The 14,585-nt window shown below is 39.1% G+C and overlaps 1 protein-coding gene and 1 pseudogene across 2 annotated transcripts in view; one reads left to right on the forward strand and one right to left on the reverse strand.

The window, feature by feature from the left end:
• Positions 1-14,585, forward strand: part of MDN1 (midasin AAA ATPase 1) — a 127,451-nt gene that overhangs the window by 20,344 nt on the left and 92,522 nt on the right. Inside the window, exons 13-20 of the mRNA XM_084789073.1 lie at positions 146-258; positions 1,363-1,511; positions 3,441-3,501; positions 8,416-8,627; positions 9,839-9,942; positions 11,049-11,193; positions 11,724-11,820; positions 13,402-13,515. Of these exons, the coding sequence (XP_084645199.1) occupies positions 146-258; positions 1,363-1,511; positions 3,441-3,501; positions 8,416-8,627; positions 9,839-9,942; positions 11,049-11,193; positions 11,724-11,820; positions 13,402-13,515 (995 nt within the window). The remainder of the gene's footprint in view (positions 1-145; positions 259-1,362; positions 1,512-3,440; positions 3,502-8,415; positions 8,628-9,838; positions 9,943-11,048; positions 11,194-11,723; positions 11,821-13,401; positions 13,516-14,585) is intronic.
• Positions 6,850-8,158, reverse strand: LOC311597011 (cytochrome c, somatic-like; annotated as a pseudogene). Its single transcript has one exon. The product of its transcript is annotated as a cytochrome c, somatic-like (transcript).

Consider the following 14,585-nt stretch of genomic DNA (forward strand, 5'->3'; position numbering starts at 1 on the left):
TGATGTAACGCTAACTTGGGCGTCTTGGAAGTAGACACGGCTTCCATGGAGCACTGATGAGAAGGGTTCATTAAGATACTTTGGCCAAAGAAATGTTTAAAAGCAGGCAGGTTTTTAACTTAGTTCAAATCTTTCTCTCCCACAGGCTGAATTTTTCTGTAAACTTTATAAACCAGAAGTTGTCATTAATGAGGTAGACGTCCAAGTAGGTCGAGTTCGGCTTTTGCGGAAACAAAGTGAAGCTGTTCGCATACAGAAGTGAGTAGAGTTCACTAGCCTTCTGACTTTCTGAACAGAGCTGCCTGGGCTCACAGCCCTGCATGGTGCGTGATGAGGAGTAGTCATTCCCAAATAGGTACTGCGCAGAAGATGTGATAGCTGTCAGCAGCTGGAACTGGTACAGGTCCTCGTTTTGACTTACTGCAGTTTTATGAAATAAAGCACAAGTAGGTATCAGGCTGTACTAGGTTGTAAATTCCTTGGTGACTAGGATCATATAAAATTCTAAATAATGTGTATCGGAAATATGTTTTTGACATCATAGTATTTGAGTTACAATCAATCACACTAGCCACTGAAGTGAAGGCCCACCACAGTGTAACATGAACTTTAATTAAATCTTCAGTGTTGTATCTCAAGACTCAGTTTTGGAGGAAGACTGCTTTAGCACATTATGATTATGTATTATTATTTGAATACTTCAAAAATACATCTCTTATGTTGCATATCTGTATGGTGTGTGTATGTGGTTGTGTATGTATGTCATGGCGTGCAATGTGAAGGTCTCAGGACAACTTTGGACAGTCAGTTCTCCTTCCACCTTTTCGTGGTTTCAAGGGGTCAAACTCTGGTTGTTAGGCCTTTGTTACGGGCAGAAAGCGCTTTTACCAAGTCCTCATCTACGTGAGGAATTGAGTCTAATGTAGATGAAGTGATTTGTTCAAGAATATGCTGTGCAGGTTATATCTTATATTTTGGGTGTTCAGAACCTAACATTGTAACCACAGGTGTTACCTTGTTATAGGTGACACTTAGCAGCTGAATGGATGTTGAGTGTTTGTAGAGCGTAGTAAAGTTGTGGTTTGTGTGTTCTAAGAATTTGAAATAATATGGAAACAGTTATTCTGGATTATTTTCTCATTTTTCTTTTTTTTTTTATATCCAATACTAACAAAAGCTTGAAGCCTAGGTGTTTGTTTTTCTCTTTTACTTCTTTTATTTTTCTGCTGAGACTTGCCCAAAATAGGTAGGTACTATACCACTGAACTACATTCCTAGTTAGTACATTTTAAGTAGGGTCATTAATAGATTGCCTGGGCTGCCCTAACCCAGCTAGCTTCTAAATCCCTTTCCCTTTCCCAGGGAGAAGTACACTTTTGCTGCAACCCGCCCATCCTCTGTTCTTCTTGAACAGCTCGCAGTGTGTGTCAGTCAAGGGGAACCGGTGTTGTTAGTGGGAGAGACAGGAACCGGTAAAACCTCCGCTGTCCAGCACTTGGCTTGTGCCACAGGTATCTGAGGGGCTGGGGGTGGGTAAGTGAGGGGACATGGCCCCTGACTTGTAGCGTAGGCCTGGCCTCAGACTTGGGGTCTTCTCGCCTTAGCCCCTTGTGTGCTTGGCTTATTTGCATGCATCACCATGCCTGGTTTCGTGTTTTCACTTTGGTTTTGTTGCCGTTTTCTTATAAATAGTAAACCTAAGGATATTAAGGTTTGAAATAACCTCATTTCACGTATAGTTGGTTTCCCTGGAAGTAACCACTATTAACAGATTGGCACTAATTTTTTTATAGCCTCTCTCTACACACAAACACAGGCATGTATATATATATTTTTTTTTCAAAATGAATGAAATTATACTCTGGCATATGTATATGCCATACACATTGCTTTTCTTTCTTTCTTTCTTTCTTTCTTCCTTCCTTTCTTTCTTTCTTTCTTTCTTTCTTTCTTTCTTTCTAAGATTTATTTATTTATTATTTATACAGTGTTCTGCCTGCATATGAACTTGCATGCTGGAAGAGGGTACCAGATCTCAGTATAGGTGGTTGTGAGCCACCATGTGGTTGCTGGGAATTGAACTCAGGACCTTTGGAAGAGCAAACAGGGCTCTTAACAACTGAGCCATCTCTCCAGCCCATGCTTTGCTTTTCTTATGGTGTAGCTCAGGTTGCTCTTCCATATGAACCTGGTGATCCTGCCTCTGCCTTCTTGGATAACATTTCAGGTGGATGGCAAGAATTGATTATGTTTGTACTTAAGTAAAGCTATTAGACAATTTTTATCTTACTTCTTTTAATGGCCAGTGGTATTAAATACTCTGGATATTTATTTATTCCTAATTTAGAGGCATCAATTTATTGAAGGATCTTTTTGTTTGTTGTTTCATGTGTTTTCAAAACAGGATCTCACTATGTAGCTCCAGCTGTCCTGGAACTCTCTGTATAGACCAGAATAGCCTTGAACCCACAGAGATCTGCCCGCCTCTACCTCTGGAGTGCCGGGATTAAAGGCATGCACCAAAGGATCTTTTTGTTGGTTACTATTTTTAAAGAATTCTAAGATTTAAAAATTTTTTAATTTATTATAATTTATTCACATTATGTCCCAATTGTTATCACCCCCCCCTTATCTTCCTGTTACCACCCTCCCAAATTCTAAAATTTTTGTAATTGATTGAGAAGGTTAAAAAAAATGCATATGTGAAATCTTGCCATGCCTTCTTAAGGAATGCATTGTGATTTTTCTACTAAGCTTTTTTATATCTTCTTTCTGGTGGTTTGCTTTGTTTTGTGCAGTGAGAATTTTAGAATTTTGGTTTCTTTAAAAAACAAAGAAATATTATAAGAATATGTTTTCATTGTAATCCCAGGTATGGGCATGTGGGGCTGCGTTGCAGCAGCTGACTATAATTTGCCTTGTGCTGTAGCTGTGTTGTGGTTTTGCCATCTGCAGATCGTTTCTGTGAGTGTGTGACATTTGGAATTCTAGGGACTTTTCAGAGGGTAGATAAATGCTAGCGGCAGGGTGACCTGTTTTTGTTTCTGTAGTTTTGGTCACAGTTTGTTACGTAGGCATATGCAAAGAAGTTAGATATCCTGATGGCGAAGATCAAACTTGCCCCAAAGAGCCTGATGCGCCCAATCACAGGAAGTCATCTAATGATAAAGTCGCCCCTTTACTCTCTATCCTTACATCTCTCCTGTTAGTATTAGGAGGTTGAAAGGGAAGAAGAAAGGGGTGGGAAAGGAAGAAAAACCCACAAAATACCAAATGCCAAATACAGTTTTATTTCTGCTTTTTTTTTGAAACAAGGTCTATTCTGTATTTTTGGCTAGTCTGGAACTCAATAAGGGCCTGTCTGGGATTGAAGATTGGCACCATCACACAGCCTGGCTCCTTTAAATGCTTGAAATAATTTCTTCCTTTGTTTCTTAAAGGTCACCATTTGAGAGTTGTCAATATGAATCAACAAAGTGACACTGCAGACTTGCTTGGAGGGTAAGTGTGGTTCAGATACTAGTAAAATACTATGTTGTGGGCCTGGAGAGATACTTCAGGTCAAGAGCACTGGCTGCTCTTCCAGAGGTCTTAAGTTCAGTTCCCAGCAACCACATGGTGCCTCACAACCATGTGTAATATGATCTGATGCCCTCTTCTGGCATGCAGATGTATATGCAGACAGCACTCATAAACATTAAATAAGTAAATAAGTAAGAACGAGTATGCTTAACACAAATGACACAGTCTTACATCATTGAACATGGCCTGAGTCCTTCTCTTCTAAGCGTTGGTAGTGTTATCCAGCTGTTGTTAGGAGGGTGGTGGTGTTTTGTCTTTTTGCTTGTTGTTCTGGGGTTTTAACCCTCAGTATTTGCACGTACAAGGTAAGTACAGCAATATAGTAAGCATATAAAAGGCTGACGGTACCCTGGTGCAATAAATAATTTGAGCCAGTGCATCTTAAACTACAATTTTATTTAGGCTCCAGCTTGGTGAATAGGAGATAACCTTTTTCTTTGTTTATGTACTACTCTTAGATACCAAAGGAAAATGTTAACATTTTTTATAGATAGGAACTTGCCTTATTTTCTGTAATATACAGAAGGCCAAAAGTAATCAAAATTTGGTAATAGTTGGTGAGATACAGTAATACCCTCTTCCTAGGATGCATTATTAGTTTCATGTTTTGTAAGTCAAGTTGAATATATTAAAATATAACAAATACTACATAAAAGTATATGATTTTATAGGCCTAAGTAGTTTACAATACAGGTAAAGGCACTTTAAAATGAAGAGCTTTAAGCTTTAGTTGTTACTCATACTGAGATTGCTTTTTGGTTGTCAATCTTTGTTTGTATATATTACCACAGGGCTCTTTGGATGCTTTTTTCCTAAACAATATTTTTATCCTTAGAGAATTTCATACAGTATACTTTGTATGATGACCTTCTAACTCCTCCCATATAGCCACATTGTCTTAACTACTTTCCATCCATTCCAATCTGAGATTTTTTTTCTTTTTTCTTTTTTCTTTTTTTTTTTTTCCTTTCCTTTCCTCTTTGAGTCCAGTTTGTTTTCAGCTAATAGTTGTTTAGTTTTATTTTTGGTGAGGTTTTCGTTTGTTAGTTTTGAGAAAGTTTCTCGCTATGTAGCTTAGGCTGGCCTTGAAACAGTGGGCACTCCTGCTTCTACCTTACCCTTAAACCATATCTAGACCTTTGCTTTTTGATTAATTTTAAATGATAAATGTCATCGAACCCCATTCTCAAAAATCAAACTCTGAGCTTTGTTGATGTTAGGCAAGCACTCTATAACAGCTGTGTATACCCTTCCACCTCGTTTAATTTTTATCTTATTTTTTTCTTGTTTAAATTGGGCTCTGGTAGGCAACACATGCACCATAGACACAGGTTGTTATATTACTTGTGAGGAGAGAAAACTAAATTCCAAGAGGGTGGTATGTGAGAGTTTAAAGACTCCCTGAAAGAGGGACAGGCAGTGTAGATGGAATTAAGAAGTCCCCCAGGAGGGAAGTAACTAGCACAAAGTAGTAAAGTATAGAGCACATGACCGGTTATCACTAAGACTTGGGAAGAGGCCTGAGGGACGTGTGAGGAAGAACCTAGTAAGTAAAAAAGAAAGTTTCTCTGTGATGAAATTGAAAATGAAGAAATGAAAAAAAAAAGAGACTGAAGAAAATTAAATATAAGTAAAATGAGCAACTCTTTTAAAAAATTTTATTTATTTAATTTTAATTTATGTGTGTTGGTGTGAGGGTGTCAGATCTTGGAGTTACAGACAGTTGTGAGCTGCCATGTGGGTGCTGAGAATTGAACCCAGGTCCTTTGGAAGAGCAGGCAGTGCTCTTAACCACTGAGCCATCTCTCCAGCCCCAAAATGATCAACTCTTAACTTTCTTGCTATGCACAGGCTGTTGGTAAACACACTGAAAAGGGATAAATGGATGCTGGACTCACTCAGCCCAATGCTAAATGAAGAAGTAGTATTTCTTTCTGCATTGTTTACTTTCATAAGTTAGTCTGGATTGTTTTCTGTGTTAATTTCATGTATCGCTGTGCAAAGTCCTTTTGCTTTGTTGTAGCTATTTTAAGATACAGCCTTACGTGTAGATCTAGTGCGTATTACAGGGAGCTGGTTGTTCTTGATGGGGCAGATGTTCTGGACTCTGACTCTGGCAGACATTTCTGGAATTGTTCCTAAGATACTGTTTCTAAAAGACATGTTAAACACTTTGCTTTAAAGTCATGTGTAGCTCTGTTTCCACATTCCTTCTTCAGCTTGATTCCTGTTGAGTATTTGTGCTGCACTGGTTGGATATTTTTTTTCTTTTTAAGAAGGGGGGTGGGGAGATTGCTCAAAGGTTAAGGGCACTGACTTCTTGTTCCTCCAGAGGTCCTGAGTTCAGTTCCCAGCAACCACATAGTGGCTCACAACCATCTATAGTGTGATTTGATGCCCTCTTCTGGCCTGTAGGTGTATATGCAAGCAGAGCACTGTATACATATTAAGTAAATCTTAAAAAACAAAAAAAGAAAAAAGAAAAGAAAGAAACTTAAAAAAAGATGTGAGCTGGAGAGATGGCTCAGAGGTTAAGAGCACTGGCTGCTCTTCCAAAGGTTCTGAGTTTAATTCCCAGCAACCACATGATGGTTCACAGACATCTGTACTGAGAGTTGGTGCCCCCTTCTGGTGTGTAGGCATACATACAGGCGAAACACTGTATACACAATAAATAAATAAAATCTTTTTTTTTAAAGGTGCATGTCTAGTTATTGTTTGTGGGGTTGGAGGGCTTGCTGATCATCTTAAGGCCTCCTGGGGAGTAAGTATCATTGAGTTAACCTATGCCTTGTTTCCCTTTCTTCATCAGTTGAAGTCTTCATTGCCTTAACTGAGCTTCAGGCACTAGGCTCGGCTGAGTAAGCCTGTTTTTCTTTTAGGGAAATTGGTTATCATTTGAAATACTGAACTAATTCTTATAAATTTTATAGCTGACAGTAACAGAGCCAGTTCTTGTTAGTAATAATTATAATGACTGATTCCATGTAGCAGTTCTCCTGGCTAAACCACTCCTTTGTGTCCTTTTACCTGTGTTACTTTCTTGGCTTTCTTAGCAGTCCTGCACACAGACCAGTGCTGTTCTCTAGATGGCATGTGGTTCTTTATGGTGTATTTAGTTTCTTTGACCTGGTCAGTGCTTTGGTCTTGTTACTTTTCTTCTCCTGACTTCTTAAGTGTTTTTCTATTTTATAGTTACCTTAGTCCCTTTTGGGCAGTGGTTGTCAACCTTTTTTTTTTTTAAACTACAAGTCAGTCTCACTTAAATCAGGATAGTCCAACAAAGGCGTTGTTAGCCATTCTGAATTTGGGGGTGTGAATTAAATTGTGGTATGCATTAAAAGCCATGAGACATTTGTTTTGTAATAAATAAGGCAGTGGAATTAATCATTGGTGGCCTTTTTAAGATAAACTATTAGGTCTGCCCTCTCTCCCTTCTTCTTAGTTCCAGCGAAGATCATTCTTGTTTCAGGGATGTTCTTTTGGGACTCCTTTGTTCTTGTTGGCATCTGTGTAGGAGAACCCAGAGGCCAGACCTGTCTTCCACACAGACTATGGGGATTTGGTCCAGTCTTATGCTTGCCTCCTTGTTCCACAGTGTGGGACTGGGCACACTTCTGAACAAAAATCTCTTGCCTTTGTCAACATCACCCATTTTTAAAATTCATTCTGGGCTGGTAGACAGCACAAATGTTAAAACCTGAAGACCAACATTCTGCTGTCTTGGTTGTCAACCTTCTTAACACCGCTACCCTCTAATAGAGTCCCTCATGTCCTGGTGACCCTCAATCAGAAAGCTACCACGTTGTTACTTCATACCTGTAATCTTGTTACTATTCTGAATTGTAATTATTGTTGTGAACTGTGATGTAAACATTGATATGCGACCCACAGGTTGAGAACAGCTGCCTTAGGCACTTAGCAGATCCCATCACTGTCTTCCTCAAATCTTCGCTGTCTTCTCAGAACATTTAGAACACATCAGAAGGTGTATTTTTGGTATCATAGCATTCATAGTGAACTCTGGCACCCCTAGAACATTTGTCTATTTACCTTGTTGGTGGAGCTGAGTGAACTTAATAGTTTTTCAGACACTAGGCTCAGACTGTGTTAATTACACATTATCCTTGAGTGCTATCATCTTCCTCTCACAGACACCTGCTTGGTTCACTTCGTGTTTGATTTAAGTCTCTTTGAAATGTTCCCCTTTCAGGAGAGCATTTATCGCTGCTGTATATGTTGCCAATACCTCTATTGCTTATTCCTTACTGTAGTTAATATAATCCATAGTACCAAAACACTGGTGGTTTATAGAAATGTTTTCTGTGTTATCTCACTGATCAGGTGATAAGCTACCTAGGACCTTGTGGGTGTTGCTGATTCACACCTTAACAAATGAAAGCTGCTACATACATTTTGACTGAATAAATGAAGTTTAAAAAATGTGTTAGTGAAGAGTTTGATTTTCCCCTTATCTACCATTCTCAGCAGAATGCTTCTCTGATCAAAGCTGAGAGCAGCACTTGTCCTGGGCCACCAGGACTTGTATCTGCTCTCCATACCAAGTTCTACACGTGCTTATTTAAATGTGATTGATAGTAAAATAAATGACATATCTTTTGTGGTCCATTTAGAAATTACAAACTTTTTTAATCTAAAATGTTTAATCTTCATTATAAGTTGGCAACATTTGAAGTATGAAAGTAGATCACAGCTGAACACTTGAGATTATCCGTGATGTTAATTGTATTTCTGATTTTGATTGGTTTTCATTGTGTTTCCTAGTTTCTGCTTCAAGAGTTTATAAATCACATTTATCCCCCCTCCCCCAAGGTTCAAGCCAGTGGACCATAAGCTTATTTGGCTACCCTTACGAGAGACATTTGAGGAACTGTTTGTCCAGACATTTTCAAGAAAACAAAACTTTACCTTTTTGGGACACATTCAGACCTGCTATAGGCAGAAACGATGGCATGATCTCCTCAAACTAATGCAACACGTACAAAAGTCAGCTATCACCAAGGAAGGAAAGGAGAGCCAGCCTGGTAAGAATTTGAAATACATAAGATGGGTTCATTTAGCGATGGAAAAGGATTAAGTAAAAGAGATTAGTGGAACTTGATAGGTCTTCAGGCAGAGGTGACTAGTTTTGAACTGTTCCAGCTGCCATGCCTTTAGACAGGGTTCCAGGAAGGTGGCTAGATGGTGCTGGTGTACAAGCACTGCCTAGTGATGAGGATGGCAGGTTTCCCCAGAAAGAGCTGTCTCCCACCGTAAATAAGAAGCTTTTGGAAGCTTAGTCGTTTTCATTTCGCTTTCTCACCTATGAAATGGTAATGGTATCAGCTACTTCAAAAGTTCTTCTAAGGGGAAATGCATTACAGAGTGCATGTACATGTGAGCTAGTGGCAGCCGTCACGTGGCCATCATTATATAGGTGTATGAACTTAGTGCTTAACACTCTTGTGTTTCCCAACTTTATGGTTTTGTGTTTGAAAGTGTACTGTGCCTATATGTAGCATGTTTATGTACTTTCACACCACTTAACCAAAATACATGACCAGCAACTTAAGGGAGGAATAAGATTTATTTTGGCTTGTGATTTAAGATCAATTCCAATCCATCATGAGGCGGTGTGGCAGCAAGCAGGAGCAGTCCCATCAGTGGCAGTAGTAGATAGTTGGTCACATCAGAGTAACCCTCAATACAGAGAGCAGCTGGGAATTGGTTCTCTCATTACACCTGTTGGTTTCAGGGATTGAACCCAGGCTGTCAGGCTTAGCGTCAAGGCCCTTTATTCACTGAGGCATCTTGTTAGTTCTAGAAAGCAGATGTAACTAAGGGCTGGAGTGTAATGTTCAAAGAACTGTTCTAAGAGACGTGTTTTCTTGCCAGTGAGTCCTCCCCTTCTGAAAGTTCCATACCTTCTAAAAGATGCTCAGCAGTTAAGAGTCACGGCTCTTAAAGAGGACATGACTATGGCTCTCAGTACTCAGGACTGCTGGCTCACAGCCATCTGAAAATCCAGCTCCAGGGAATTTGGACACTTGTTGTCCCCATAGGCACCCATAATGATACGCTGTGCACGCGCGCGCGTGCGCACACACACACACACACTTAAAAATAAGAAAAAGGAATCTTTTAAAGAAGTGCCTCTAGATAGAGAACATGCATTAAAAACATGTGCTATTGGGGGACATTTCAGATTGAACCATGACTCTTCAGAAGGTAAAGTTTTGTCTTTATTCTTTACTAGGGCTACTTCTAAAGGAGAAATGGGAAGCATTTGGCTTTAGACTCAACCACGCCCAGCAACAAATGAAAATGACTGAGAATGCCCTATTGTTTGCATTTGTGGAGGTATATCATTTATTATTTAGGTTAATGGATGTTAGTTTGATGGAGAATAACGTCTGTTGAGGGTTATTATTTTTTATTGTCTTTGTGTTGTGTCTGCTGTTAACGACAGGAAATACCTTAAGAAAAAATTAATATAAGGGGAAGACTGAGCAGTGCTCTTCCTGGTCCTCAGTTTTAATGAGCCCTGGGAATGTTTACTTGAGGACAGTGCACTCTGTTACTTTACCTTTGTATGATGGGACCAGGTACAAGCTCCAGCTTAGTTGTCTCTGAGCCCCTGCATTTAGTGTGATTTGGTGTGATTCAGTCAGTGTCTAGTTTGGTTCCAGGCCATGGTTATCTCCCATTTGCTGGGGGCAAGTACCATCTTGATTAAATTAAGCATCGGTGATGTACAGCTGATTAAAGATTCATTTTGATAGTCTTAGATATACACTCTTTTTGTTTTGTTTTGTTCTTTCAAGACAGAGTTTCTCTGTGTAGCCTTGGTTGTCCTGGACTCACTTTATAGACCAGGCTGGCATCGAACTCACAGTGATCTGCCTGCCTCTGCCTCCCGAGTGCTGGAATTAAAGGCGTGCACCACCACCACCTGACTAGATATACTGTTATAGGCTGTGAATTATAAACAGTATACATTCTTGGTTCTTGGTATGGCTTTTTAGTGCTTTGTTTTTGACAGCTGTGTAGTCTTGGCTGGCCTGAAACTCAGATCTGGAATCAAAGGGTGTTCCACCATCCACTACCATACATACACATATGCACGCACATCTGCAGACCTGCACATCTCAGGCTTGGGTGCTTTCAATAGCTAATAGAGTATTTTCTATCGTCTGAATTTGTTGTGTGTTTACTTGGTCATCTGCCCAAATAACTCTTGTTTATATCATTTTGTAGGCTTACAGATATTTCCTTGGTCATTTTGGACATTTACAGAATTTTCTTGGCCCAACACTGCCAACTATGTACAGTCATTTGTCATTCAAAGCATACGTTTATTAGTGGGAAAAATGTGCTCTTAGCTCTGTTCTTAACCTTACCTGTGAGACTTCTCTTGCTAACTGTGCCTTTATTTGAAATACAGTCTTAATATGTTAATCTTCCAGGGTACCTTAGCTCAGGCTATAAAGAAAGGAGAATGGATCTTACTAGATGAGATTAACCTGGCTGCTCCTGAGACCCTGGAGTGTCTGAGTGGGTTACTTGAAGGATCTTCTGGCTCCCTGGTTTTGCTTGATCGAGGAGACACAGGTAGCATTTATTCCCTTTGAGGTTTAACTTGGCACTAAGTTTTGGTCAATTAAAGGTGAGATTGTTTGGATAGACATAGTGTATGGGTCTTCCAGTGGGACTTAATATTTAGAAAATAAATTCCTGGAGAAATATATTGAAAATAATATCAGGTGTTGTGGAGAATGCAAAGAAAATAAGGTAATTTGTTAAGGCATGTAAGTTGTAGATAGGCAGACACTGTCCAAATAAATACAATGATAACAGATAATTAAAAGTGAACAAACACACCAGAAAGACTGGAATGGCAGCATGATGTTAAACTGTAAGAGAGAGTGAGTCTGTCTGTGCATGTGTGTGCGTGTGCATGCACACTGTCTTGTCTGAAAAGTGATCCCATTGAGGCTTCAGAAAAGGCATAGGTGGTGGAACAGTTAACAGTGACCCAGCTGGACTGTGGGCTGTGGCTTTAAATTGTCTTTTCCTGGAATCCTCTGGCAAATCACTTGATTGCTAAAAGTTGTTGAAATTTTCTTGTTTTCTCTTAACAGAGCCACTAGTTCGACATCCTGATTTTCGTTTATTTGCATGTATGAATCCAGCTACTGATGTGGGCAAAAGAAATCTTCCACCAGGAATAAGAAACAGGTAAGAATTTTCTTTTCTTTTTTTTGTATTGGTAATATTAACATAACCAAACTTCAACTGGTGGTTGAAATGTATTGGTACCTGTTTGAGGAATATTAGTTTCCTTGTTTGTTATTTCTCTTTTCTATAGAGTGTAGGCGTGTAAGAAGGTCTAGGACGGTGGAGGTTCATTCTCTACTGTTGTTTATTACTTACACTGCTCCTGTGAGTTCATCCTATGCTGTGGACCTAGTTCTTTGGTTGTTAGTAAGATACTTAATAGGTCTTGTTGAACACAGTTTATCTTTTAGCTAAGAAATTTTAGCTAGGGAAATTTCATTTATAGAACATAATACATGCTGTTAAGTGCTTAATTTTGACATTTTATATCTGTAACTGAAGAATAAGATTTAGTGTTAGTAATATTTCTGTTGTTTCAAGTTGGAAACAGTTACTCAAGTCAGTCAGGGACCAGCAAGGTGGCTTTGAGAGTTAAGCACTGGCTGCCAAGCATGAGGGCCTGAGTTAAGTCCTGAGAAACTCCATGTGAGAAGGAGGACCCTAACTCCGCAAGCTGCCTTCTGACACTTCAGAAGCAGTGTGACATGCTTGTCCTCACCATATGAACACACCACAAATGTCATTTTTTAGAAAGTCCATTCAATCTACTATATCCATTATTAAATACAATAGAAATATAATTTTTAGAAACTATATCAAAGTATGTACTTTCTTTTTCTACATCATTTTAGTTTTTATCATGAGGGGTGTGGGGGGAGTGGGTGTAGAGTTTTGTTTTTGTGACAGAATCTCACTGTGTAACCTGGACTTTGCTATGTAGACCAAGTTGGCCTTGAACTTAAAAAGATCCACATGTTTACCTGTATCTTTAAATCCAGAAGTAAATTTTTAAAAAATGAACTTGAGCCCTCCATTGTTTGGTACTATGTTTATGATAGGATAGTGATATCAGTGTTCCCTTGATTAGTTTTAGTTTAGTCAGATATCAAAATAGAGATGCCTGCTTGATTCCTGGTCCCATTTGAATGGAACACTTTTATACATCATTTTACACCAAGGGAACTGCCTGTCTTTAAAACTAATATGTGTTTCTTTTTAGAAGTAATTTATTTCTTTTTATATGTACATTGGTGTTTTGTCTGCATATATGTGTGGGGTGTTGGAACCCTGGAATAGGAGTTACACAGCTGTGAGCTGCTGTAGAGGTACCAGGAATTGAACCTGGGTCCTCTGCAAGAGCAGTCAGTGCTCTTAACCACTGAGCCATCTCTCCAGCCCCAAGATGTGTTTCTTGTAGACAACAGATAGATGGGTTTTCTTTCTAGATCAGTTGTTTTCAACCTTCCTGATGCTGTGACCCTTTAATACAGTTCCTCATGTTGTGATGGCGTTGTTGCTGTTATGAATCATCATGTAAATGTGTGTGTTTCCTGATGCCCCTTGGCAACCCCTGTGAAAAGTTTGTTCTATTCCCAAAGAAGTCATGAGCCCCAGGTTGAGAACCACTGCCCTGGAGAATGCTGTGGGACATACTAATTTCTTATAATAGAGTAATAATTTTAATTAATAATTTTCTTGCAGGTTCACAGAACTTTATGTAGAAGAATTGGAAAGTAAAGAAGACTTACAAATTCTTATTGTGGACTATCTGAAAGGCCTGAGTGTGAGCAAGAGCACTGTGCAAGGGATTGTAAAGTAGGTTCTGTTTTGCTTGTCCTTACATGATTTCATGCAGACACACACATTCATGATTTGCTTTATGTGGAGAAAACTCATACAAGGATTTTCTTGAAAATTCAAACCTTGTATGAATTTCCTCAGGTTTTCCTAAAGAAATTACTTATACTACCACCTATGAAAATAAACAGATACTGTTCTCTTGGTTACTTCTGTGTAGTTCCAGCCTAGTATTTGAATTCCTAACTAGTAAATCGCTCATTTATCTTTCTGTGTCTCTTTCCTACGTAGGATTTGCATAGTAGCTAGATGGAAGCCAGGATTAGTTTTATTTTGTATGAGTTAGATTTAGGATTAAAGGATTTCCACATGTAAGTTATAGATCTCTGGTATTGATTGGTGCTTTGAGTTTCTTACTCATGTATTGCAGGCCATATAGAAAGACCATAGTGTTTTGTGCAGATAGCCTGTGTGTAGTCTTGACTCAGGAACCTAGAAACTATTATGTAATTCTTAGTAAATCACTTTCCGCTTGAAGGGAGTATAATATGGGAAAGGTTTGTAATGGAATATTAGCTATTTGCTTATTATTTTATAGCTTGTTCTCCACCCCAGCCCCAAACCTTTAGTGTGATGCAGGGTATCAGACCCAGGGCCTTGAATGTGCTAAGCAGGTGCTTTGTAGCTCTGGCTGGCCTCAGCCTCCTGGGGACTACTACACCTAGCTGCTATGCTTGTTTCTTTTATACATTTTACACACATGCGCGTGCATGTGTGTGTGTGAATTAATATTGGGAATATACAATAAGTAAGAAAAATATCTGAGCCAGTCTTGATGACATATGCTTGTAATTCTAACACTTGGAAAAGCTGAAGCTAGTGGATTGCAGCAAGTTCAAAGTCAGCCTGGGCTACCGAGACCCTTGCAAAAAAAAGAAAAAGACAAAAGAAACTCCCAATTGTTCTTGTAGAGTTTCTTCTATAGTTGCAAATAATAACTGGGGTGCTGGAATGAATAAGATAGAAAGACATTCATGTGAGACAAACATTACCAAAAGAAGTGCTAGCTTGCCAGGCGTGGTGGCGTA

The sequence above is a fragment of the Acomys minous genome (assembly GCF_964271855.1).
Source record: "Acomys minous genome assembly, chromosome: 1".
Classification (NCBI taxonomy): domain Eukaryota; kingdom Metazoa; phylum Chordata; class Mammalia; order Rodentia; family Muridae; genus Acomys; species Acomys minous.